General features: G+C 45.0%; 1 protein-coding gene and 1 long non-coding RNA gene across 10 annotated transcripts in view; one reads left to right on the forward strand and one right to left on the reverse strand.

The window, feature by feature from the left end:
* Positions 1–25982, reverse strand: part of SLC36A1 (solute carrier family 36 member 1) — a 52998-nt gene that overhangs the window by 12364 nt on the left and 14652 nt on the right. For 6 of the 9 annotated variants that reach the window (XM_070233979.1, XM_001501301.6, XM_023634775.2 and 3 more), the window contains 9 exons: positions 19800–19947; positions 14220–14310; positions 13244–13332; positions 12674–12769; positions 10613–10697; positions 9984–10202; positions 6459–6557; positions 3675–3841; positions 670–839 (listed from right to left, as the gene is read on the reverse strand). In XM_070233979.1, the coding sequence (XP_070090080.1) occupies positions 670–839; positions 3675–3841; positions 6459–6557; positions 9984–10202; positions 10613–10697; positions 12674–12769; positions 13244–13332; positions 14220–14310; positions 19800–19942 (1159 nt within the window). In that variant the 5' untranslated portion in view covers positions 19943–19947. Of the gene's footprint in view, positions 1–669; positions 840–3674; positions 3842–6458; positions 6558–9983; positions 10203–10612; positions 10698–12673; positions 12770–13243; positions 13333–14219; positions 14311–15987; positions 16191–19799; positions 19948–25982 lie in introns of all 9 variants that reach the window. The other 3 variants (XM_070233984.1, XM_070233982.1, XM_070233983.1) reach the window with 1 other exon arrangement.
* LOC111771888 (uncharacterized) overlaps positions 22432–25982 on the forward strand; it is a 46945-nt gene continuing 43394 nt past the window's right edge. The window contains exon 1 of the long non-coding RNA XR_011425486.1: positions 22432–22629. This is a non-coding gene — a long non-coding RNA (uncharacterized lncRNA). The remainder of the gene's footprint in view (positions 22630–25982) is intronic.

The following is a 25982-nucleotide window of genomic DNA, read 5'->3' on the forward strand; positions in this document are numbered from 1 at the left end:
AAGCTGTAAGAAAATTTTAAAAAGAAGGATTTATTTTTATTTTTAAATTATACCAGTCCAACCTACAAATAGGATGACACTTCGTCTCTTAAGTCACACTCCTGGCTGTATGGTCAGAAAGAGGAATAAAACACAAAGTGCTAAATCAAACACCTACTTAATCAGTAGCAATTTTCTAAGAAGCATAATATTTAGTAAGATCAACATCCAAAAAGGTCAAAATAGTATTATACAGGCTCCAAATGAAATCTAAGGACTAGATTGTCACACTGGAAAAACGATCATTTGAAAAAACAAACATGTGTCTGCTATCAAAATGACCTATACTCATTACTCATTGGGTTAAACGGCTCTCTTAGACTTTTACCTTATTTTATATGGAATAGTAATAGCATGTCTTTACTATGAATTATGCCCATCGCCAAAGCATGTTATGCCATGTCTACAAATAAACGACTGTCTCATTCTACGTCTTTTAGAGACAGATGTAATCAATTCTCTGCACCATCTGGACATGCGTCAACTCTGAAACTGAGACAGCATGACAAGCTTCCTCTTCACGCAGCGCTGGCAGCTTCACTACAACACACGCTTGCTCTCAGGAAAGCCCCGGGGACTGGGTGCCCTTTGGGAGAAAACAAACAAGGCGATTATCTTCTCTCTACTCACACGTCAGGCAGACCAGCATGGTGCGCACAAACAGGTCTACCACCAGCTCGCAATGCTCGGGTACGCGGGACACGAAGAAGGGGACGATGATCTCGGCTGGGACGTAGAACTGGAGGGCGTAGGTGAAGAAGATGCCGAAGGAGTAGAGGAGCTTAACCGACTGGTACAGCCTGCAGAGAGGGCAAGGCACACTCAAAAGCCTGCTCTGCACACTCACACACTAGCAGTGAGAGTGCAAAATGGTCCCACTGCGATGTGGTTACGTCTATCCATATTACAAATGCACACGTCCTTTGGACCCAGCAATATCATGTTGAGGGGCTGATCTGGCAGATACACTTGCACGTGTGCACAAAACTTCTATTTAAAATATGTCACTGCAGCATTATTTAAGTATGAAAGACTGAAAACAGTCGAAATGTTAATCGGTGGGGAGCTGGTTAAATGAGTCATGGTGTCCTCAGACAGCTGTTAAAAAGTAGGGGGCAGAAGTACACGTGCGGATACACAACCAGCTCCACGATATGCTCTTAACTGAAAAAACCATGAAGCAGCACAACGTCTGCAGCGCACTACAAATTGTCTAAAAAAGAAAAAAGAGGGAAAAAACGCTTCCCCTCACACACACACACGCGCGCGACTTCTCACATACACTAAACATCTCCAGAAGGAAACACGAGAAACTGATAACGTGGTGGCCTCTGAAATGGAAAATTCTAGAACTGGGGACTACAGGAGGTGAGTGGAAGCCTAACATTTTCTGTATACACTTAGAACATTTAGCATCTTTACCATGGACATATACTCTTCCAAAAATAAAAAGAATTAAAAATACAACTAAAATGTAACAAGTCTATTTATATCCTCCCATCCAATTCAGTGCTCTCTAGAATCAGAGGGTGACCACACAGGGCCAAAAGGCAAAAGCAAAATCCATCTTTCCACTCCGCTATGGCCATCCTCCTACCACTGCTTCATGCGTAGCTTCTCAAGGAGACCATCAACACACCATGGACTATCTCTATCTTATCCCACGTACAGGACTGTGCAGAGTAGGAAAAAAGTCTGACCGACTAGTACTCATGGAACTGACATGATCATCAAAGCGAAGGCCACTCTGCCCGTGAGCACAGCCCCACTTCAAACAAGACTGTCATACATCGAGCAGCGAGGAACACGGGCCTCCTTCCCTTGTTGGAAATCTATTTAAAAGTGATGATTATATTGTGTGTGACATGCATTGATTTCTCTGTGGTTGAACATAATACCTAGATGTTCTTTGCTATAAGTAGGAGAACATCCTGGGAGAGACTGAGTTTGACAAAAGGTCTTCCTCGCTCCAAGAATAGATAATAACAACCCTTTGGAAAAACCAGCTGGTGGCTCTATAATTAAAGTCAGCACAGCACCAGAGCCTTCGGGAGTGCTGGGAAGTCTGCAATCAGGAGAAGTCACCTGCAGGGACAGCCAAATAAATCACCCCCAAATGGAGGCAGAAAGATTAGAGCAGCTGGGTTTGGAGTGTTGCAGGAAAGGAGACAGATGCTCATCTACGGCTCCACATTACATGGGCTGCTTCTGCCGCCCCTGATCCATCCAGCCTCAGGGATGCTGAGTTACCAGCTGACTCGTGAAAGGGGAGGAACACTTGGGAACTGAAATCCAGGCGTCAGAGGGAAAGAGAAAGGAAGACTTCCTGAAAACAGTGGCCCATTTCAGGGCTACCACTTGGCTGGCCCTACAACAAACTGCATCCCTGACCACTGCTGATTACGGCGTCCCGTGCTCAACACTGATGACACTACTGGATAAACGTTTCTCTCAATTTTCTCAATCTGTCCTTGCCCAGTGCCTCACCGATTAGAGCTCTGAAAAACACACACAGTACATCAGCTAGCTGGCTGGAAAGGTTATTCTCATCCCCAGGGCTCTCAACAAGCTTCTCAGTGTCTGCTCACAGATGCTCTCCACAACGAAATTTTAATCTTCCAAACAGAACTGTTGCGTACGACACACCTTGTGACATCTACCTATTTAGGAAGCATTTCAATGTGTCTCAGTGATTCCCTACAATACAGCAACCGAGAGTTAAGGAGAGCGAGATAGGGAAGGGCCCCCCACAACACTGGTCCAGGGTGAGGGGTCTCTACCTACACAGCAGGCTGGTGACTGCCATGGGGGGAGGCACAGCAGAAGGTGGGAACCAAGCATAGCTGCCCTCCTCTCTCCCCACCTATTTGCAATGGTTTAAGGCAAATGGACTGGACACTTGGCCCTTCTGGGCTCAGATTCCAAGGAAAAATGGTACATCAGTCAGCTGATCAACCAACCCACTCAGCATAAGCCTCCATAGGAATCACACCCGATCAAAGAAGAAAGCTCAGGGCAGCATGCCACTTTTCCATCGCATCAGTACAGTATTACAAAGCTCTTTCTCACGTGTATCATTTGATCTTCACGACAATCCTGGCAGGAAGAAGGAATAGACCATCCTGTCTATTCCTGGTCCCTAGAAGAGGGAACCGAGGCAGTGAGAAGCTGTGATGGTTCAAGGCCACAGAGTGAGGACCTGGCCGTTCATGTCTATCTTCTCTGCCCCAACTCCTAAACTAAGCCCTCCTCACTGACAGCAACTAGGTGGGGGTGGGGCTAGAGCCTGAAGGGCCCTGACAGGCAGGTTAAGGGTTCTGTCTTTATGCAAGGGCAAAGGGAAGCCTTTGAGGGGTTCTCAACAAGGGCATGCAGGATTGGATTGAGTTTTAGGTGTCCCACATGGGTAACAAGGCGGAGAACAGATCTGGAGAGTGAGAAAGACGTAGGCCGGGAGATGGTCGAAAGCTTGGAGGGCAGCCAAGGAGGATGGCGCAGGCCTGGGGAGGGAGGGTGGGCAGCATTGGGCTGAAGTGGGCAGATTTAACAGAGAAGAAGGAGGAAAAGTCCACATTCTGACCCATTAATTTTAAAAAATATCCAGCACTCCCAGGCTTCCATCCTCCCCCACGTACCAGCAGTTGGGCAGATTGAGGGTTATGCTGCCTTGAATATTAGCTCCAAACTGCAGGTACCCCAGACTCCCCAGGCTGATGTAGAGGGCAGTGATGATGGCCATTCCGACATACAGGATGAGTGGAAACTTCCGGGGATCCTTCATCTTGTTTTCCAGGGGCAGAACCTAGGAGAGTAGTGAGACAGAAGAGAAAGCATAGAAAAAAGCAACATTAATGGCCAAAAAAAAGTGTAATAGTCTCACAAAACAGTAACTTCATTATCCCCAGAATTTCCCAAAAGCACATTTGTCCTTTACTAGATAGATAAACAAATACAAGTTGTTTCATCAGAAGTTGCACTCGAGAGCTGAAGAGACCTAGGGCCCACTGTCTGAGCCGGAAGTCCTGGGAGGTAAGGCTGGCCAAGACTAGACCCCAGAAGTCCGGTCCAGACCAGCGTTCTGCCTCCTGCGATAAGATCCCGGTGGGGTGGGAGTGCTCTTTGCCCCTCAAATGCAGCCGCACGACAACAAGCAGGCCTTCCCACACCATGCCCACCTGGCACAACGGGGAACAGACGCTGTTGGTGGCACAGGTTGGCTGTACCTCACCTGAGGTCACAGCTCTGCTAACCTGTCCAACAAATGCAAAACGTAGGTCAGGAAAACCTGCCACTCTAGCTCCCAGAAACTGTTTCCTTACCTCAAAATGGGACAGGCACCAGCGGTGAGAAGTTAAACCTCCAAGTTACAGAAACTGAGATGCTGAGGTTGGCATGGCTTAATGGAGGATCTTGGAGATTCAGGATCCTAGAGATGTATATAATACAACCCAGTTTCCAGACTCCTATTTCAAACCATTGACCTTGCCTCCTACTCTCTCACAGTAGGGGACATTCTTTAGCTAAAACAAAGGAGAGGCCCCTTATGGAGATTGGTTCATCTAGGAACGGGGACAACAGCAGGTATGATTGTGATGATCTTCACAATCTGTTATCAACTGCATCTGGCATGGTTGATGAGGAAAACCAACACAGGGCAATGCCTAGCTGCGCCACAAACCAGCTTCGATCCTGTCATTTCACTCATTTTTCTCGGGCACCTGCAGCCATGAGGCAGAGCGGCTCTGTGCCAGCCCCTGGGAGTCTGCTGCAGGCTGGGGCTCAGAGAGGTGCCACAGCTCCGCGTTTCCACTGGCCCTCGGCATACCCCCACCAGCTCAAGGGTCTCGGGCCTCCATTAATCCACATCCAATCACAGTTTCCAAGCTTTCCTTCAGCTTCCTTCTACTGAGAGTCTAGGGAGCCAGACGGCGGGGAGCCCACCTCCTCCATGTCTGCCAGGCCCGGGCCAGAGGCAGAAGCACAGAGGGAGCACAGTGACAACCCAGGGAGCAGGGCGCCTCGGCCGACACACTGAACAGCCCTCAAATCCAAAACCAGGAGTCGAAACCGCAATGTTCTCTCTCTCTGTTGTAAAAATCGGAACCTCAGAGAAACCTTGAAGTAACAGACAACATGTTTACAGGATGACTCCGTATTTGAGCCTTAGCTACTGAAATGAAGCAAAGAACAGCCTCTGCGCTGTGCCGTCAGGGAAAACTCATAACGGGAGGACGATGCTCCGTCAGAACCCAGGGTCTCCAGGCATCTTCCCACTCACTCAGCCTCTCTCCAGTCCCAAGGACTTGGGACAGTTCTCGCTGCTGCGATACTGCCCGTGCAGGCCTCTGCCCCAGCGGCAGGGAAAGCACTCAGGCTTGCGAATCAAGGTAAGACATTCTTCCTGGGCAGAGAGAAGCCCCAAGAAAAAGCCAGGGGAAGGTTTAAAACCTCAGGACAATGACTTAGACACAGTCACTCAGAAAGCCTTCCCCAAGATGTTAGAGCCTTAACACGTGCCATCAACACCACCAGGGCAATTCCTCAGTATTTTGACAAGCAATTTGTCCAGCTTCTAGGTTTTCTTAAAAGTGTGTAAGGTGATAGGGAAATCAAATGGGAACAGAAAGAAGTTCCAAGAAAGGAGAAGTGTCTTCCTATTTCCTAAGCCCTTGGCCAACAGAGCTAATCACTTTCTTCAGAGAAGAATTTTGGACCTTTATGATGAAAAACACAAATAACAATCAAATTACGAACAACTGAGGGCAGACTCCTCTCTTTAGAAGAATGTGGGGAAATCACAGCAATGATGGGGGGAAGCTGGGCTGGGAGTGAAGGCTATTCATTTACACGTAGAAAATACAGCACACCAATGCTCCAGGGCAGAGACGTTACTCATGCATTGATTGATTTAATAATAAAATTGATAATATTATTAATGAAAATTAAAATTTCTTTAACGCTCACCATGTGTCAGGGACTACGCAAAGCACTTTACACATATCTCATTTAATCCTAACAACTGCTGATCATTAGGCTCACTTTTCAAAAGCAAACAATGAAGGCTCAGAGAGGTCAAGTCCTCGTGCAAGGTCACACAGCTACTCTTTCACAGAGTAAGGACTCACCCCAAGTCAGTCTGACTCTAGACTCTGTTTTCCTAAGTGCCATGTACTATTGCTTACTGCACTGCACACACAGAAGAGTGTGCAAAAGAGGGGGTTTGAATGTAAACATTCTCAAAGTACATACAATTTATTTTCAAAAGTCAGAGCTGGGAAACTTCAGTGAAATCCCTGAAACACAGTTCATCAACTGGACAATAAGCCTCAGAAGATCATTTCTAACACCATTTCCTCAGCACTCCTTAAAGCAGACCTCGAGGACACCGAGGGCACAGAAGATCATGGTGCAACTCTTACCATCCCGATGCCTTCAAATGCAAAAATGGCCGTGCCAAAGAACAGAGGGTAGGTCTTCCAGGACGCCACCAACGGGAGGCGGCTGGGGTCTGGGATCCTCTGAAAGAGAGAAAATAAGACAAAGCAAAGGCTACAGAGAGACTCCAGATTTGAACCCCAACAGCAGACAGGTCGTTCCTTTTCCTAAATCCAAGCTCCTCTGAAGGGAGAAAGTCTGACACCTGACAGGTGATTCAGGGACATTTAGCTTTTGTATTTTTTTCCCTTGAGGCTGCAAAAACCCTACTTGCTTTGAGGAAAGCCCAGCCCAGTGTACCAAAAAAACCTCAAATGTTGGAGCATGCACAAAAACAGTCACATTCCTTTACTAGATAATCCCACCCCCAGAAATTTAATCTGAGTAGAAAAAAAAATGAAAACATGAAGGAATTGGAGCAAAGCTATTTAACAGTAGCTAAAAACAACCTAAATGTTCCCACAAGTGAACAGCTGGTTTATCACACATCAATTACACTACAGAATATTACGCACTATTAAAAAGCAAAAACTGAGATAACTAAGAAGCACGTGAAAAACTGCTTATGAATAATAGTGAGAACAACATTTTTTAAACTTACATTTCGCTACAATATAACTATATAAACACTCAGTACCAGGTAAAGCTGGAAGGGAGGGTGGTAGATATTTAGATCAGCTCTTTTTCCCTTTTTTCTGCATTTTTCTTTCTTTTTTTTTAATTCTTATGAATGAGTTTGAGCACTTGTAAAATATTAATAGGCATACGACAAGAGTACTGGAACATTTGGGAAAAAAATAGCAAAAAGAGCATTAAAAAATAGGCAAATAAAAACCAAGGCAATTGTTAACCGAGATACAACATAAGGATGTAGAGCAAGGAGGCGCAGACAGAATCCTACCTGGCTCACCACTGAGCACAGCCCCCAGTAAAGGACAGCATCGAAGGAGCAGGACTGGGAGTGAAACATAAGCTGCTGTCCTCTTAGAATCTGGCTTCTTAAGCCATGTGCATACATTGTTTAGATTAAAATAAAAATTGACCTGAAAATTGTCTTTTACAATGTTTTAAAATTGATTTAACTACAGAGGTGTATTTAGAGAAATATGGGGCATGTCCTAATAGTGTGACAGAATAACATCAGTGTGCCAAAGGAGACCTGATATTAATCTCTGTAATAGGCTTCTCTTTAAAAGATTTTAAAGCAATTATACAATAAGTCTCCCTAAAATTTAAAGAAATAAAAAAATACTTTTTTTTCTGAGCCTGCTAAGAAATCAGTTAGATCTCTTTATGAGAAGCATCTCAGTACTTGGAAGGAAGACAGACTAATAAACATGTTTGCTCTACGTTGAGACAATAGAGTGAGACCGCCCTACGATTATTCCTGAGTCACAGTGTAACTTAAGTTCCCGGAAACAGGGGCCATCTGTTGGTTAGTGGATGACTGCTGCCAGGGTTCCTCCATCAGATCAGGCTGAGCTATCAGAGAGGCAATTTCAGAATACACGTCTGGGAATGGCAGTGTGAATGAGGCACTTCATCTTTAATGTCCACTGGGTTTGTCCCAGGCACTGATCGAGATCTCGAATTACAAAGTTAAATTGTGCTTATTTTCCCTTCATTTTAACTTAATTTGCCAGAGGTGGGGCAAGAAGCTCTCTGGAAATGGTCAATCACGCGTTCACAGGCCCTCCTTCCAGTCCCACAAAAAATGGGACACGGACAGCTGCGTATTTTGTGTTTAAAAAACAGTTTCACAGAAGAGTCAATATCTGCCACCCATCTGACTTACCAGGTACACTGAGCACAATGTTTATCTAAATTCACCTGTCATTTTCCCAGAACAGTAAGTGCTTATGTTATATGACCCACTGTTTTCCTAGAAACCACATCAGTGGGTAACGGGGTCACTGCTGAGCAGGCTGTGAAAATGAAGTAATGTTCACCCATCAGACTGACCAAAACTGAAAAGACCGATACATCCGGGTGGGATAGGATGGGCTGCTTATGTACTGGGGGAAGGAGTCCGTCTGAAATCGGTAAACAGGTTTTGGAAAAAGCAACCCGGCAATATAAAAAATTCAAAAGCACATACTCTTCACAACCGTGCCTCTAAATGAATATCTTGGAGAAGTATTGAGACATATCCACAAAAAGGAAGGCATAAAAATATTCACTGTCCTAGTACTGAAATAACACTAAAATTATAAATGACCTGACAGTCCACTGACTGGGGACTGGTTAAACAAACCATAACACATCTATTCTCTGAGATACTATGTAGCAATTAAAAAGAGTGAGATAAAACCAGGTGTATCAAAACGGAAAGCTCTCTGAGGCACTGTCGGGGGTGGGGGGGGCGGAAATAGCTAGGTTGATGAACACTACATCTAACAATTTCACAAAACAAAACATATCTTTGCTTTACATATTTCTGTACATGCTAGTATAGTGTGTACGTGCACCCACGGGACCTAGAAGAGACAGACCAATCACAGCCAGCGGGTCCCTGAGAGGAGAGACTCAGGGTGGGGATGCAGTGTCAACAGGAACCTGTGTTGTCTGCATTATAATGAGTATACACTGATGAATTATTTGGGGGAATTAGATTTAAATACTTTTTTTAGGAGGAGGGGTGAGGAAGATTGGCCCTGAGCCAACATCCATGCCAATCTTCCTCTACTTTGTATGTGGGACGCTGCCACAGCATGGCTTGATGAGCAATGCATAGGTCCACACCCAGGATCCGAACCCACAAACCCCAGGCCGCCAAAGCAGAGCACACAAACTTAACCCTACGCCACCGGGCCGGCCCCTAAACACCTTTTTTAAAGCTATTCTTTTATTCGCCCGCTTTCACTCTTTCCCTTTTCTCGAGTCTTGGGAAAATGCACTGTCTTGTCCACACACAGCCACAGTGGTTAATGGCACATTTTTCTCAGCCTATCTTCTACCTACCTACACAGAGATGTCCTCTCTTGTACTACCCCGCAGAACTGTCCACATGGGCTAAGCGAGGGGGAATAGTAACTGCATTTGTAATTTTGAGAAATAAATATAAAACTGGAGTTGGTGAGGAATTACTTTAACTATAGGTCAGGAAAGTTGATCTTTATTTTTATCTGAATATTTTTCTCTATTTTTCCAATCTTATACAATGATCATGCATTCACTCTCTAACTGGGAAAAAGTCTAAACCTGTGATCTCACTGGGGGCTGATTTTGCCCCCAGAGACCTTTGGCAATGTCTGGAGATATTTTGGTTGTCACAAGCTTGGGGAGTGGTTGCTACCAGCCCCCAGAGGATAGAGACCAGGGCTGCTGTTAAACATCCCACGATGCATAGCTCAGCCTTCCACAACAGTTATCTGACCTAAAATGTCAATACTGCTGACGTTGAGAACCCCTCATCTAAATATAGCATGCATAAGTAACATCCCTATTTACATTCCGCTCAGTGTTTTGTTGATGATTTAATAGGCAGTGCGGGGAGCCTGGGCTCGCACCTGAACAATGAATTGGTAGATCATGACCAGGCTGACCAGCATGCTGACGTTGGCCAGCAGGGAGAAGACGGACAGGACTCGGAGGTTCCTGATGAAAACCAGCAGCACCAGGAAGGGCAGGAAGGTCAGCATGTAGAGTCTCGAGTCCATGGTGGGCGTCAGAATCACCGTCTCATTGCTATGGCAGTCGTTGGTGGTCGCGTTGGCCGCCTCTATCACCTGGAATGAGGGGAAGAAAAGAAAGAGAAAGCCTCTCAGACGACTAAGGCCAGGGGACCTCCCACCGGAAGGGGCTCCCAACTAAAGGCTCAGTGTGTGAACGAGGCTGAAGAGAGGTCTGTGGTTGGGGAAGCGTCTTTGAAGATCTTCCTAATTATCTTTAGCCAGCCAACTGTCTGAGCTGGGTTTGATCAGATCTTACCTAAAGACAAGAGGACAGACAAACATCTTGAGGTTTCCCTATGCCCAGGTTTTTATATAAAATCCAAGAAAAGACACTCTTCTGTGTAAAATGTTAAAATCTTAATTCTTTTGTTGACAAAAAAATGGTTTGGAAGGAATCCTAAAAAGAAAGTCCCCCATCTCTTACCATTACTCTCTCTCTCTTTTTTTTTTTACCAGGGCCCTACCTGTTTAAAGTTTTCAGCCAGAAAGACAAAGTAGACACAGCAGAATCCCAGCTGCGTGACAATCAGGAAGAAGTCCACGATGTGCCTGAACGTGGGGAAGGAAGGAAGAGAAAGATGCTGATGATAAAAAGCAAGGCTCCCAGAGACTCCCGGGATGTCTGAACAGTGCTTTTTCCCAAGTAATCACAGACCCTTCCCATCAGTGACAAGGACGAGTGTGCCCTGGTAAGAGGAGAAACTGCTAAGTGCCACTGCTGTGGATCTTTGGAGGAAGGTAAAGGAGGTGCTAACTGAATGGTTCCCAAGGTCCCCTTCCTGGCTTCTTGTCTGGAATGCTGCATGGGGTCAGGCAACCCCAAGACTGGAATGGCAGGAGCAGAGCACACACCCCAGGACCAGCGCCCAGCCCCTTGGCCTCCCCCTCCCCATGGCCTGCCTATTCCATCTCACACCATTCCTTCTAAAGCTACAGGGAGCCCTCAGCACAAAAGCCCAGCAAGTGGACCCCTTCACGGTCTCTTTCCATCACTTGGATCCAAGAACCAACCTACTCTCAGGTAAGTACACAGAAACAGATGTACCAAAACAGACTGCTGGTTGAAGCACTGTTACAACAACAGCTGGTGACAACCTAAAGGGTCATCAAAGGAAAGTGATCAAATTATAGACCATTCTTAACTGGAACAGTATACAGCAGGTAAGAATATGCTAAATCTATATCTATTGATGGGGAAATGTCTAAGACCTTTAAGGGAAAAAAGCAAGTTCCCAAACAGTATGCATAATATGGCCAATTCGTGTAAGAAAATCTTAAGAACATGTATATGTTTGTCTATACACAGAAAATCCCAAAAGGATGCCCAAGTAACTGAGACCAGCATATACTTTTACTTTTCACTTTACTTCCTTCTATGTTGTTCAAAAAAAAATTTTTTTTTTACCATGAGTACACATTAATTTTATAAAAGGAAGGAAGGGAGGAAGAGAGAGGGTAAGAAAGGAGGCAGGGAGGGGCAGGGGGAGAGAGAGAGAAAGAGGGGGAGAGGGAGAGAAGGAGAGGAGAGAGGGAGGGAGGGAGAAAAGAAATAACGAGCACCTAACCAACCAACCAACCAACCAACGGTGTCACTCAGCAATGTGGCTTCTCCTTATCACAGAAAACGATTTTGCTAAAAGAATTACATAAACCTGGGTCACAGCAAGAAGCTGACCCTGAGTGAAAGTAAAAGTCTCCCTGTGACCACAAAAAGGAGTTTTTCTGAAGAAGACAGTTTTAATGAGGTTCAATTAAAAAAAAATGGATTCAGCCCTTGCTGGTATCAATTCTCTAGATCTAAATATACCATTTCCTCAAACAGGAAGCAACAAGTAGAGTATTTTCCTCCAGGCATCTGAAAAGTTACCCTAAGGAGCAACTTCCAGACCCATCTGTTCTAGCTCGCCTCAGTTCCTCCTTGAAGCGTTCCATCTCCCGCCTCGCGCCCTGCCCTTAAAGCACCTATCATGTGCGCTTCTCATCCGGCACAGAGGACAAGAGACTCTTCAAAGCTCCTCTCCGTCTGAGCGCCTAGGACGTATTTCTAGCTCATGACGCTCGCTTCCCGCTGGTTTACACTCTCCCTCATGTCTTGTTCTCAAGCTTCCCATGGATCTTTCTCCTCACAGAGACCAGAAGTTCCTAGAGGGCCAGGACCATGTGATTTACCTCAGGCACTCCCCATCCGTATAGCCAGAATCGTTCTGTACCACTTATAAGAGAGTGCTTAAATATATTTGTTGAACAAATGAGGGAATGAAATATGATCACTGGTCACAGTCAAAGCGGGAACAGCCCTTAGAGAGCTACGTTTTACCAGTGAGGAAACTGAGGCCCAGAGAAGGGAGGGGTCACACAGCCCAAGGTCACACAGATTATCCCTGGGAGAGCTGAGCTAGAACCCAAGTCCACTGACTCGAACAACGTGCTCTCCAGTATTTATATTGTCTTCCACGTCTCACCCCACTACCTGAAGGCCTCCCCACTGGGATGCCAGAGCCGCAATGAAAGAGGAAACCAGTTACCTTCCCCAGTGCGCGTGGTTCCGGAGCCAGGAGCTGGGGCTGGACTCCAGTCCGTACATCACCGTATCCCCATAGTCCACAAAGGACTTGTTCAGTCTGGGAGGAGGGGAGGGAGAGAGGAGGGGCATAAGGTGGGGGTTAGACAGTGACGATGACAGAACAAACGTAGCTCACTGAGACCTGGGCCAGTTCCCCATCTGCCACCCTGGACATACCACTGAGTCCTGTACCTAATGCTTTCAAGGACCAGAAGCGTTAAGCCAACAGGACAGTTACTTTCATTATAACTAGCAAAGATCTCGTAGAATCATTTCAATGGGGTAAACATTATAAAGCACATAAAATTAGAACGTGGTCTCTGTCCGTGGGACATAAGTAAATTCGACAGATGACAACAAGCCGAAAAAGAACACGAAACTAAGAGGGCAAAGCAGCGCTGTGATGCTGAGCAGCTGCCTCCAGCGAGCATGGAGAATTCAGAGTGCTCTGTGTAAGCGCTCACTTTCAGGGCTGCTAAAGGAACCCAAAAGGACAATTCGTGACTCGAGAGGTGGCTTGGAGGGCTCTCACCTGTGGCAGAAGTGGTGAGCACATTTCACCAGGATACCCATGCAGTGCACGGCCACGATGCCCATCACCAGCAGGCTGAGGGGACCCATCTGGGGACAGGTGTGGGCAAGAGAGGGAGAGACAGGCAGGGAGAGTGAGGAGTGAGCCAAGAGAAATTAGATTTGCAAATGATCAAAATGCTACTAAGACACTTTCCGATGACAGAACTTCTGGCACAGCATTAGAGAGAGAAATGTGACCAAGGAGACAAGCTCAGGGGGAGGGGCACCATCTGAACCTTAGCAAGACTTTGAGAGAGTTAATCTTGTGGAGAAGAGGGACACAAGAGAACACCGTTCCAGGACCGCTGCCAATCAGAACAGAGGCTCCTGGGATTGTCTGGGAAGCGGGGATGGGTTAAGGGCGTGGGGAGAGGGGGAGAGTTCTCTTTACAACAATGCCAGATCAAGAAACGCAGCCCTTAGGCAAGGACAATCCACATCTCTGAGCTCTCTCAAACTCTAAAAGAAACCAGAATGGCTTTGGACAGGCAGGCTATAGGGAATGAACCATAAAAGAAAAAGTAGGAGTCTCAGAGCTGGCCACCTAGGGGCACGGCGTGGGAGGACTGTGTGGAAATGGACAGACTTCTGTTACAAATTCATCAGTTAATATTATTCACAGAAACTACCTGAGACATTGTAAGCACATCCTCCCCATCAGAAAGTAAGCTCCACGAGGGCAGGAACCTTATCTGTTTTATTCACTGATAGTAATCCAAGAGCCTAGGACACTGCCTGGCACACAGAAGGCTCTCAATAAATATCTTTACAGGAAACATATTTCATTCTTACATGAAAAATATCTTTCAGCTTTTTCTCTGCTGAAGTTTTTTAAGAAGCTTGTCATTTTTAAATGTTTTAAATGAAGGAATTAAAAAAAAAATTATCTCCTAAAATTTGTCACAATACTTCCCTCCACCAGGGCAGACCCTTACCAAGATGCCTGCATTCTTCACCGCCAGAGGCAGCCCCAGGAGTCCTGTGCCAATGTTGCTCTTTAGCAGGTGGATCAAGGTCTGGAACCATCTGAGGTGGGAAGAAGGTAGACAGGAGCGTGTTAACAAGAATGATAGCTAACATTTCTTAAGGACTTAGCACTGTGCTAAGTGCCTTCATGCATCTCATTCAACCTCCACGACAACCCTATGAGATTTAGGGACGAGGAAGCAACTAGCTCAAGGGCACGTGCCTAGGAAAGAGTTGAGCCAGGATTCAAAACCAGGCGGTCTGCCCCTCCAGCCCACTCTCCTAGACACTGGGCTTAGGCTCTGCTTCCCGTGGCATCCAGAATCCCTCTCCCTTGGAGATTAGACTGGAGGGATGGAGGGGGCCTCTCCAGGCGCTCTCTCCTGTCCTAGTGTATCTGGGTCTGGTTTTCAGCACAGAGCCGCCCACTGCAAAGACTCAGATCCAAAACCGCAACAGAGGATGACAAGCGTAACTGTGAAGGACCGACACTGGTGTGAGAGAACAGGGGAAATAAAAAATGGAAGCCCCAAACCCTTAACAGAATGTTTTATGCAGAGTGAGCAGAGTAAAAATCATACACAAGAGGCCAGAAGTCCCTGGCGTACTCTGTATTTAAAAAAAAAAAAAGTCAAATGTCACAGAGTCCTAGGACTGGAGAAGCCCTCTTCAGACGGTCACCTAGTTCATCCTTCTGCCTCAAGGACAGATTCGCCCCTCAAGCTGCAGTTGTAAAGCCTCTCACAGGTCCTCACTCATTTTCTCACTCAGCAAATCCTAGCTGTCATGTGTAAAATGTTGTGATAATGCAGTGGTGGAAATAGGGATGAATCGGATGTGGACCTCAGCCTCTAGCAATTCATAATGTCTCAAGGAAAACAAGCGGGACATGTTAACAATCACTCAACGTAGAAAGAGCACTGTCTGAAGCAGAGCCCAGGATCTGCGCTCAGGGAGGGGAGGCGGGTGAGGGTTCAGAGTGGACGGACCTGGGCTGAGCCCAGCGGGAGGATGGGGTTTTTAAGTGTGCCCAGGGCGAAGAAGGGCCCGGAAATACGAGCCTAGAGAGAGATGTGGGCACCAACACGGAGGAACGCGTCCTCTCAGGTGGGGTGAGGGTGGGCGTTCCATGGGGAAGAGGAATTCATCAAAGGACAGATAGCAGAGGAGTGGCCTCACCCCTAGCATTTTCTATCCTTTGTTAGGATGGACACAAAACAAGCCAAATATGCTATCACTTTCCCCCAATCACAGACTCACTCAGGATTTGGCCCCTGGTACTGTCTGGAAACTCTGAACAAATAACCTAAATCTCTCCTAAATGATGCTTACACATATTTCTTCAAATCTGCAGTTCAGTAGAAACTGAAAGCAAATAATACATGCTATTCATAAAGACCATATTAAGACCCATCTACACCCTCCAGAAAGGAATTTTACTTTTGGTAACTTTTCTCCTTCTACCTCTGGGAAGAAAACCTCCTGACTTTCCTACTGTCACCAAGCTCTTCAGGAAAGATCAAAGAAACTGCTTGGAGTCTAACGGAGAAGAGGCTGAGTGCTCTCCTGGACTACCCTGAACAACAGCTTAAGGACCGCAAGGGACCAGGGGTGACTCCTTCACTATCGGCAGCCAACGACCAGGAGATTATGGGCAGGATGATGGGCCAAGCAAATTCTATCCTGGCAAATGTTTAATCCTCTTAAGGGCAAAGGTAAGCATTGTATCAAACCCACCTGCCTACGGAGGCCTCCTCCAAACGCCTCTGAGCTGGGTTTCGTGGGCAATCAGGTCCCTCCAGCCTCGGCTCAGCTACTAACTCATGTGACAACTCCCTTTCCTTCTCTGGGCCTGTCGTATCATCTCGTCTGTAGAGCGAGGGCACTGGACTAGGACAACACACTTTCCAAAGTCTCTTCAGCTGTGAAACACCAGGATTCTAGGCAATTGAGCAAAATTACTCTTTTTAATCAATGGCCCCAAGCTGGGATTACCCAAAACCATCTCAGTTATCACCAAATCAGCTCATGGGCTGCAAAGTCTTAACTATGGGGAGGGAGGGAGAAATAAGCCTTGCAAATCTCTGTAGTTCTGTTCATGCTCCAGATCAGTACGTCTTAGACATTTTCATCTCAGGACCCCTTTAGACACTTATAACTCACTGAGGATCCCAAACAGCTCTTGCTTATGTGGACTCTGTCTGCTGATATATACTATATTACAAATTAAAACTGAGACATTTTAAAAATATTTATTAATTCATTTAAAATAACAATAAACCTATTTCACGTTAATATAAAAGGTTTTTATTAAAAAGTAACTCTATTTTCCAAAAAATAAAATGTGAGAAGAATGGCACTATTTTACTTTTTTTGCAAATCTCTTTAATGTCTTGCTTAATAGAAGCCAGCTGGATTATCTACTTCTGCAATCAATCTGTTGTGACATGTTGTTTTGGTTGAAGTATATAAAAAACCTGTCCTCACAAAGACACGTCGTTGGAAATGGAGTATTTTAACTGCTTCTTTGGACAACTGCGGTAATTTTTCTTTGATACTACACCAAAACTCAACATGTGGTAGTTTCTTAGAAGTTAATTAAAAGGTGGAATCTGAATTTTTTTCATCCTCTATTACATTAAAACCCACTGAATCTTTGAACAGATCGTTTATCCAGGTACAATTTCCTAACATCATGCTTTGGTCATTTGGAAGATATTGGTTCCCTGAGTTATACAGATCTTCCAAATTCTGGCAAATTTCATTACACAATATTAAAAAAAATCACATTTATTAATATCATTGCTGATCTCATTAGCAAAGTCTTTAAGTAGAGGGAAGCTGTCAAGGTCACAGTGCTGGATACAAGTTTTTTCTAATTTTGCTTGAAAGCTCAAATTTTATTGTGGGCAACAAACACTGCTGACTGTTTTTCTTGAGGTGATGGTCCCATTTCCTTCACTTTTAAGAAAATGTCTGCCAAGTACTCAGGTCTAAATAACCTATAATTTGTTGGTTCCTTCTAGCAAAAAAAAGTGTTCTATGAAAACAAAAAAAGCAATTAGTTCAGTTCGCAGCTCAATCACTCCAGGCCTTTCCCTTGAGACAAGTACCCCACTTTAACATGCAGTACAAGTGCCTCATGCATATTCACCATTTTGTCACACAGAATATTAAAAGACCTGTAGTGAAGGGTCATGGTTTAATAAAATTAGTAATTTGACTGCTTCATCAAGGACATGCTTCAGTGAAACTAGCTTATTCTTTGCACACACGTGGCAGCAAAAAATACATGACACATGGCATAATGTGCTGCCAGTGCCTTGATTCATGCTAAGGTGCCAGCGGTTTTACCGGCCATTGCTTCTGTACCATCAGTGCAGATGTCAACCAAGTGAAAAGGCAAACAATATCTTAGTATTATTAGGAACATAGTTTTGACCTCTCAGACTTCTCGAAACGGTCTTGGGAACCCCAAAGGGTTATGAAGACCACATTTTGCAGACAGCGGCTCCAGAAAACCTAGAGAAAGTCAGTTTCAGTCAACTGGTTCCTCAGTCTGCTAGCCTGGGGAAGAAGTAACTCAACAGGGCAATGAGGAGAAAAAATTGCCCAAGAGGGCAAAATGAGGCCGTCACCAAAACAGTCAAGAGCCTGACCACATCAAGTGTTAGGAGGTAACCTCACCAAGCACATCACCATGGAAGTCTTGGGGGTTCCTAGCTGCACCTCTGATTAAGGGTTCTACTGAGCCTTTGACCCCTAGAAGAGCCGGATGTGTGCACGCATATTGCGCAGAAGGCTGAGAGATACCTCTGTGTACTTTGTTCCTTTGCAAACTACATAACAGGGTGGGACAGGGCACAAATAGACAAGGAATTCAGCTCAAAAACTCATCCCTAACACTTCTCACCTACTAAAGATTCATGTGGGCTAACAAGGTCCCCAAATCAGCCTAGACCTCAATCATACCTGGCATGTTTTCTATACATAACTGTTCACGTGGATCCAGGCCCCCGGGCGTACTCAACCAATCCTCTGAGTCCCAAGGGCATCCTTTTCCCTGTATCACTTGTGACGGGACTGTGATACTTGCCGTCACTTACAGATGAGCTCCTGGTCATCCACCTTGCCTCACAGTATCAGGGCAGGATGGGCCCTCAGAAAAATTACACCCTGGAAGATGTCCCAGTACAAGCCCGAGGAAGGTATCTTCTGATCTGCTCAATTTCCAACAAAAAAGGGGTTATTTGGGGTTGACTGCTAGTTATAACCCAATGTGAAAAAAGAGATATTCAGAATAACTAACAGGCATGCATTAGCTTCAATGCACACAAAACCTATGAGTTACTGTCCTGAAGTTGCTAGCTGGTTGGTTTTGAACTTTGGAGAGGTCACCTTCAAAAGGAAAATCTACACCCCTCTATGGCAAGGCAGTGCGCAGAGAAGTTGATGCCTGAGAACAAGAAAGCAAAAACTGGAAAGGAAACTATAGAGAGAGAAGCTTGGAAGAAGTATTTCAAAATAACAAGTGTGACTTCTGAGGGGAAGCTATCACGTGTCATTGGCTGCATCTGGGGCGCCTTCTGCCGAGGGGGTTGGGGGGAACCAATTGGGTGGAGAAGGTCAGGGAAAGAGGGAAAACGCCCCGCACCAGGAGAGACTGCAGCCAGAGGGAGCTTCACCAGTAATGAGCTCCAAGAGAAGCGTCTATGGTCCCTTTGGGAGTCATAGGGGACAGTGTAAGTCTAGGACATACAGGATCCCTCAGTCACACCCAAACCACAAGGGAACACAACAAGGGTCTCAGCTAAGCTTGAATAAACAGAAGGGCTGCAAAAGATGGGATGCTGGGATTGGGGAGTGAGTCGGAGAACTCAGTGGAGTAGAAAACCCTCCTCGGAATTTTCTAATTTGAGTGGTGAACACCAGACAACCAGCATAGCTTCAGAGTGGGGTCTTCAATTTTACCTTACATTTGGGGAAACAGAGGCCCAGAAAGGGCCAAACTCAGCCCAGCTGAGTCTTGGGATTCAGTTTCCAGGGATAAGACTTCAGCAAAGTCTTAATGCAAAGCCCGTCTTGTCTTCTCTATCAACCTCTCGAATTTTTTTAAGTGCGGGAGAAGTTATTCCTCCTTCTTCCCATTTCTTCAGCCAAATGAACTGGCTGTTTGCAGAAGACTTTTGCAAAGGAGGCTTCCAATGGAGCTTGGAGGTATTTGAGGTTCTAGCACAAAGGACTCTCAGTTCTAAATTAAGAGAATGTTCTCTCTGGAAGTTTTTCTTATGTTTAGGCTCTTCCTCAGCACCAGCTTCCAGGACCAACCCAGCTGAAAGGAACCAAGAATAAGAAACAGACCAGAGAGTAGCAGGCAAGGAGCTCAAATCTTAGCACTGTTACTCACCCAATCTCTTTATATCCTATTTTCATCTGTGAAGTGAGGAATGGATAAAATGGGGGAGCAAAAATAACTCTAAGGGAGACTATGCTACTAATACTTAGGGACACGAATCCCGCCCAGGAGGGGAGAAGAAACAGCTACTTACGTTGTGCTGTTGCTTTCCCCAAACCGCTGGTAGGAGCCGGAGGAAGAGAAGTTGTTGAGGCCTTCAGAGGGGCTCTCGTCCGGGCTCACATCGGTGGAGCTGTAGTCGTGGTAGTCCTCGTTCCGCAGTCTCTGCGTAGACATGGTAGCTGCGGGGACAGGGCCAGCACTAAGACCTCCAGGGGCCGGGGCCTTTAGCTCCAAGCCTGGGGTGGGCTCTGGGGCAGAAGCAGCCATTGTCACAGTAGCTCAGTGACAGCTGCACTCTGGATTAAGGACAACCAGAGTGTCTGGTACAAAGAGAAATCAAAAAGGTGCAAAGTACACATGGGCGGGCTGAGCTCAGTCAGCTTCTGCCTCCCAGCCTTCCCATACTTCTAAATTTGCCACGGTAGACCTGGACAGCGTAGAGGCGAGGCACCGCTCGAGGGGGTGGGGGAAGAGACAGACAGGCGCTTCCAGGAAGCCTTCCCTGTTCCTTGGGCCTCTGAGCTAATTTCTTGGACCTTGAAAAATAGTTAAATTGTATCCGTGTCCATCTTCCTCAAGAGCAAGCCCTCAGAGGACAGGAATCGGAATGTGCCTACTGTATCCGATTTTTCCTCTGCACTCAATGGAGAAAGAATCTTGTTGCATCCAAGAAACCCCCTCTGGATCATCCAATTCTGTTCCAGCTGCCCACCAGTTCCCAGAGCCACAAAGGCTTTCTCCTTCCCTCTGCCTTGACCTCTGGCCTCTCCTCTATGGAGGTCATAAGTGACTCTCATCCGCTGACCTAGGACTCTTTTCTTGCAACCCAGCCTGCATACTGAGAAATGGCATCTGAAAGCAGCTGAGAGGAAGACCAGGTGCATGGGAGGTGCCCACCACTGGCCCTTGACTCAACGTCTCCCCTTCACAACTCTTCTTTTTTATTTTTACAAATTTGCCAATTTTTAAAAAGATGGCGAAAGAAGAAACCCTTCCTGTTGTTTGCTGGGGAAGGAAGGTGAGGGTGGTATCCCCTGGGTGGACTTTCTCAGTAATGCAACTACAGAAAAGAGGAGAACAATGACTTCTCTAAGACATACAAGGATCTGCACAGATAAAGATACATTTGGGGAGTCCTGAAGCTCCCAGAATCCTAGAGACCGTTGCTAACAGCCTTCGGAGGTCACTCCAAGCTGCTCACTTTACAGATGAAGATCAACCCCCAAAGATGAAGGGAGTTGCTCTGCTGCAGCCAGGCAACAGCAAAGCAGGAAACAGGGACCCTGATGCCCTGCCTGCGTCTAGAAACGTCTACTGAACCCACTGCTAATTGCAGTGAGGGAATATTATAATGAAAACGAGTCAACTTCCTGTCCTTCAGGAATCCACAATCAAGTGAGGGAAAAAAGGTACATGCACATTAAAAATTACAAATAAAAATCCTGCAGACACTTGGCAGACTGGCCCCGCTGCCTGCCTATCAGGGGCTGTCCCCCAGCACGTGGCTGGACGCCCATCCTGAGTCTGATGTGCTATCTCAGATCCTTGGTGAGGAGACAGGACCCTCCGACAGCCATCACAATGCGCCACCCCGCCCGACACCCAACACTGGCTGCCAGAGGAGAGCCCTGTGCCAAGTGCTCCCACAGCTCCCGTCCCGGCAGATTCTTTGGAAACTGGCCCTACCCTGGCACCCGAGTGATCCAGGGATGACCTCATTTTCTCCTGCCAACTGTAAAGAATGAAGCACCTTACGCAACCTCACAAGGAAAGTGCTTGGCAGAAAGCCAACAAAGGGCTTGAAGTCCCAGAGAGGCTCCTGTCTAGTTTCAACACCAGGGCGACTTCACTGAATGTCTAAGAAGGTGTCATTGACTCCCATGCGGGAGGAATTCAAGGAAGTCATCTAGTTCTGGGGCAGATAAACTCCTAAAAGGGCCAGGAAAAAAAATTTATGATGTTTCTTAATATGAGCAGTTGAAAGCTGCTATTCGGGCAAAAGTTAATAAGTTAGTTTCTATGTGTGTCAGACGGCCTGGGTTCTACAGTGGCCTCCAGCACCAGTTTGCTTAGCAACCTGCAACAATTCTCTCTGTTTGTCTAGGGTCTGAGTTCCCAATGTGCAAAAGGGCGGGGGTGAACTAAAATATCTCTCAGCAGCTGTCTAGCTCGAATATTCCAGGAATCAACTCACGTACTTCCTTATGAGACAACGGCTAATTTCTAGTCTTTTCCAACATATCAAAAGCATCTGAAGAACAGAGCGTTCCAAGTGAATCCTGCATATCACTGAGGGAGAAGGGACAGAATGCAGGGACTGACAACTTCCCGGATCCCTCCCCATCAGCCGAGAAACCACTCTGTTGCTTACTTGGTACAGACGCTCAATTTATTTCAAACCTTCTTTACATTGTGTCTAAAAACTGAAGTTAACCCATAGCAGATTATTGCTAAGAAAACTGCTCAAAAAGAAGCTGGAATCTATAGATCTAAAGTCTAAAAACCACCGCAGGATGTGGAAGATGTGGCTTGGCAACTGCACGCACGTTGAAAAGGAAGAAAACAACTCCACTTACGGGTTCGAGTTGATGAGAAGCTGAACAGAAGTTCATGATATAATAATAGATGCCAAATGAGCTAATGCAATTCCAGGTTGCTAGGATGAGACAGAACCCCACAAAGATGGTAGCGCTGTTCTTGCCATGCAGCTTTCTGTTTCAGGCGGCACACGATAAAGGGAATAATGACCAACTGTGGTCTAGCGAAAGGACAGCACCAGGCCGGGGAGGGGATGGAAACCAACTAAATGAGGCACGGTCGGAAGCACAGAGGTTCAACCAGGAGAACCGGCAACTGCGGAGGTATGAAAACTGTCTTTAAAAGCTGCCTATGGATGAGACTCGTTCTATGAGGCCTCAGATTAGTCAGAAATAGGATCAGTAGGTGGAAAGGAAAGGGAGGCAGGTCTTCGGCTAGACTTAAGGAAGAACCCTCCATCAAAGGGAGTGGTCGAGATGGAACATATTGCTCCCGGGAACAGCGTGTTTCCCTCCCTGGAAAAGTCCAAGCGGCAGCCCTTTCTCAGAGCTGCAAAGCAGGGACTCTAGCGCAGGAGAGGGTGGGTCACTCCCTGGAGCTCCTTCTGTGGTTCTTTCTGGCAACCGAGGCCGCCTCCTCTTGCTCTCTAGCTGTCCCCACTGAGCGCAGGCCTCCATGGTCACCCCGCCCCTGGGCTCCCTTGATGAAACCTGGTTTCCATGTCTACTGCTGCAATTGCCAATTCCTGCCCTGTGGGAGATTTTCACAGAACCTGCGAAGTGTCGGAAAGAGGGGTGTAATATGTGAGAGTTCACGACAAGCTTGTCCTTCAGGTTCTTGAGGACAATGCACTTAATTTTTTTAGAATCTTCTTTCTTTCTTTTTTTTTTTCTTAAAGTACGTCTTTTTCTTTGGGTGAGGAAGATTGGCCCTGAGTTAACATCTGTTGCCAATCTTCCTCTTTCTCTCTCTTTTTTTTTTCTCTCCAAAGCCCCAGTACACAGTTGTATATCCTAGCTGTAAGTCATTCTAGTTCTTCTATGTGGGATGCTGCCACAGCGCGGCTTAATAAGCAGTGTATAGGTCTGTGCCCAGGATGCAAACCAGTGAACCCTGGGCCACTGAAGCAGAGCACCCAAACTTAACCACTCAGCCGTGGGGCTAGCCCTGACAACGAACTTAACTTATGGCCTATCAATGCAAAGCCAAAATCTCAATAAGAAATTTAGACCTAAAAGGGTGAAGTACTAAGTAAAAAAAGTCTGCATGATTGGTGGCAAAAAATATATATATATTTCTTCAAGTGTACATTCAACCAAAATTGCATTGAAATATCCACTACTGGTATAATTTGATAAATTTTCTTCTTTTCCCTTATGTAAACCATTTTCAACTATTAATATTCCCATTATTTTAAGGTTTTTCCACTTATTTCATATCTACTCTTCTTTGAATCTACACAGTTCTTATACTAATGAAGTTTAGTTGTAATATATGGTTCATCATTATATTAATACAACAATTTGCTTCACTAGCTCCCAATTGTTGGACTTTGGGCTTCAGCTTTCTTTTTTTTTTTTTAATAACTATCTTACATCACAGCTAAAAGGAATTCATACAAATAGTTTTTAAGTCATATCCTTGGACTAGAGCTAGGTGAATAGGCTCATTTTTATGGTTCTTACTGTAGAAATGATTGAGCTAACCCACCGTGTCATTAGCAATATATGGACATGACTATCTCTTTGTAATCCTGCCAATGTTGAATTTTATTATGTTTATTTTTGCTCTTTTAGATGGATGGGTGGCTCCGTTTACCTGTTTTATTTTACATTTCTTTACTTTCCAGCAAAGACAACTGACAATGAAAACATTAAAAAGCATTTTTCTCCCACCTATCAGGCTCATACTTTTGAAAATATTAAACTCACTTTTGAAAAAGTTAAAATGTTCTCAGGACAGCTATTTAAGAGTTTACTGACTGGATTCTATTCCAAATTCAGCACAATAAACAAGGTCAATTCCAACAAGAGAAGGAGAATCCATTTGAATACATTTAAAAGTCTCTTTCAGGACACATGGGAAGGACTGAAGTATTAATTAGCCTCATTACCAAAAGCTAAACAATACTTTCAAGGGTGGCTTGTAAATACATAAAAAATCATCTACTACAAACTATTAGAAGTAACAAGTTCAGTAAAGTTGTGGGATACAAGATCAATACATGAAAATCAATTGTATTTCTGGGCACTCACAATGAACAGTCTGAAAATGAAACTGAGCAAACAGTTCAATTTACCATAGCATCAAAAAGAATAAAATACTTAGGAAGAAGTTTAGCCAAATAGGTATAAGACCTGTACATGAAAACTACAAAACATGGTTGAAAGAAATTAAAGAGCTAAATAAATGAAAAGACATCCCAATATTCACGGATTAGAAGATTTAATACTGTTAAGTTGGCAATACTCCCTAAATTGATACACAGATTCAATGAAATCCCTATAAAAATTCCAGCTGCCTTTTTGTAGAAATTGACAAGCTGATTCTAAAATTCAGATGGAAATTCAAGAGGCCCAGATTAGCCAAAAGAATTTTGGAAAAGAACAAAGTTGGAGGACTTCCAAATTTCAAAACTTAGTACAAAGGTACAGTAATCAAGACAATCTAGTAACTGGCATAAGGATAGACGTATAGATCAATGGAACAGAATTGAGAGTTCAAAAATAAACTCTCACCTCCGTTGTCAATTGATTTCTGCCAAGGGTGCCAAGACAACTCAATGGGGAAAGAAAAGTCTTTTCAACAAATGGTGCTGGAACAGCTAAATATCCACATGCAAAAGAATGATGTTGGCACTCTACCTCACACCATATGCAAACATTCAATCCAAGTGATCAGAGACCTACACGTAGGAACCAAAACTATCAAACTCTTAGAAGAAAATACAGGCATAAATCTTCATGACCTTGAATTAAGCAATGGTTTCTTACCTATGAGAGTAAAAGCACAAGCAAAAAGAGAAAAAATAGGTAAATTAGACATCATCAAAATTAAAAATATTTATGCCTCAAAGGACACCATCAAGAAAGTGAAAGACAACCCACAGAATGGGAGAAAATTTCTGCAAATTCAAATTTCTAATAAGAGATTTGTATCCAGAACATAGAAAGAACTATTACAACTCAATAAGAAAAGGACAACACAATTAAAAATGAATAGCTATTTCACCAAAGATGTGAAAATGGCCAAGAACCACATGAAAAGCTACTCATCATTAGTCATCAGGTAAATGCAAAACTAACACCACAATGAGCTACCACTTCACCCACAAGGATGGCTAGAAGAAGATAATAAGTATTGGCAAAGATGTGGAGAAACTGGAACCCTCTTACACTGCTGGTGGGAGTGGAAAATGGTGCAGCCACTCTGGAAAACAGTCTGGAAGTTCCTCAAAGGGCTAAACATAGTTACCATCTGACCCAGAAATTCCACTCCCAGATACATACTAAAATGAAAACGTATGTCTACAGAAAAACTTGCACACAAATGTTCATAGCAACATTATTCCTAACAGCCAAAAAGTGGAAACAAATCTGATGAATGGATAAACAAGGGAATATTCTCCAGCAATAAAAAGAAATGAAGTATTGATAGATGCTGCAACATGGATGAA

The sequence above is a fragment of the Equus caballus genome, chromosome 14, assembly GCF_041296265.1.
Source record: "Equus caballus isolate H_3958 breed thoroughbred chromosome 14, TB-T2T, whole genome shotgun sequence".
Classification (NCBI taxonomy): Eukaryota; Metazoa; Chordata; class Mammalia; order Perissodactyla; family Equidae; genus Equus; species Equus caballus.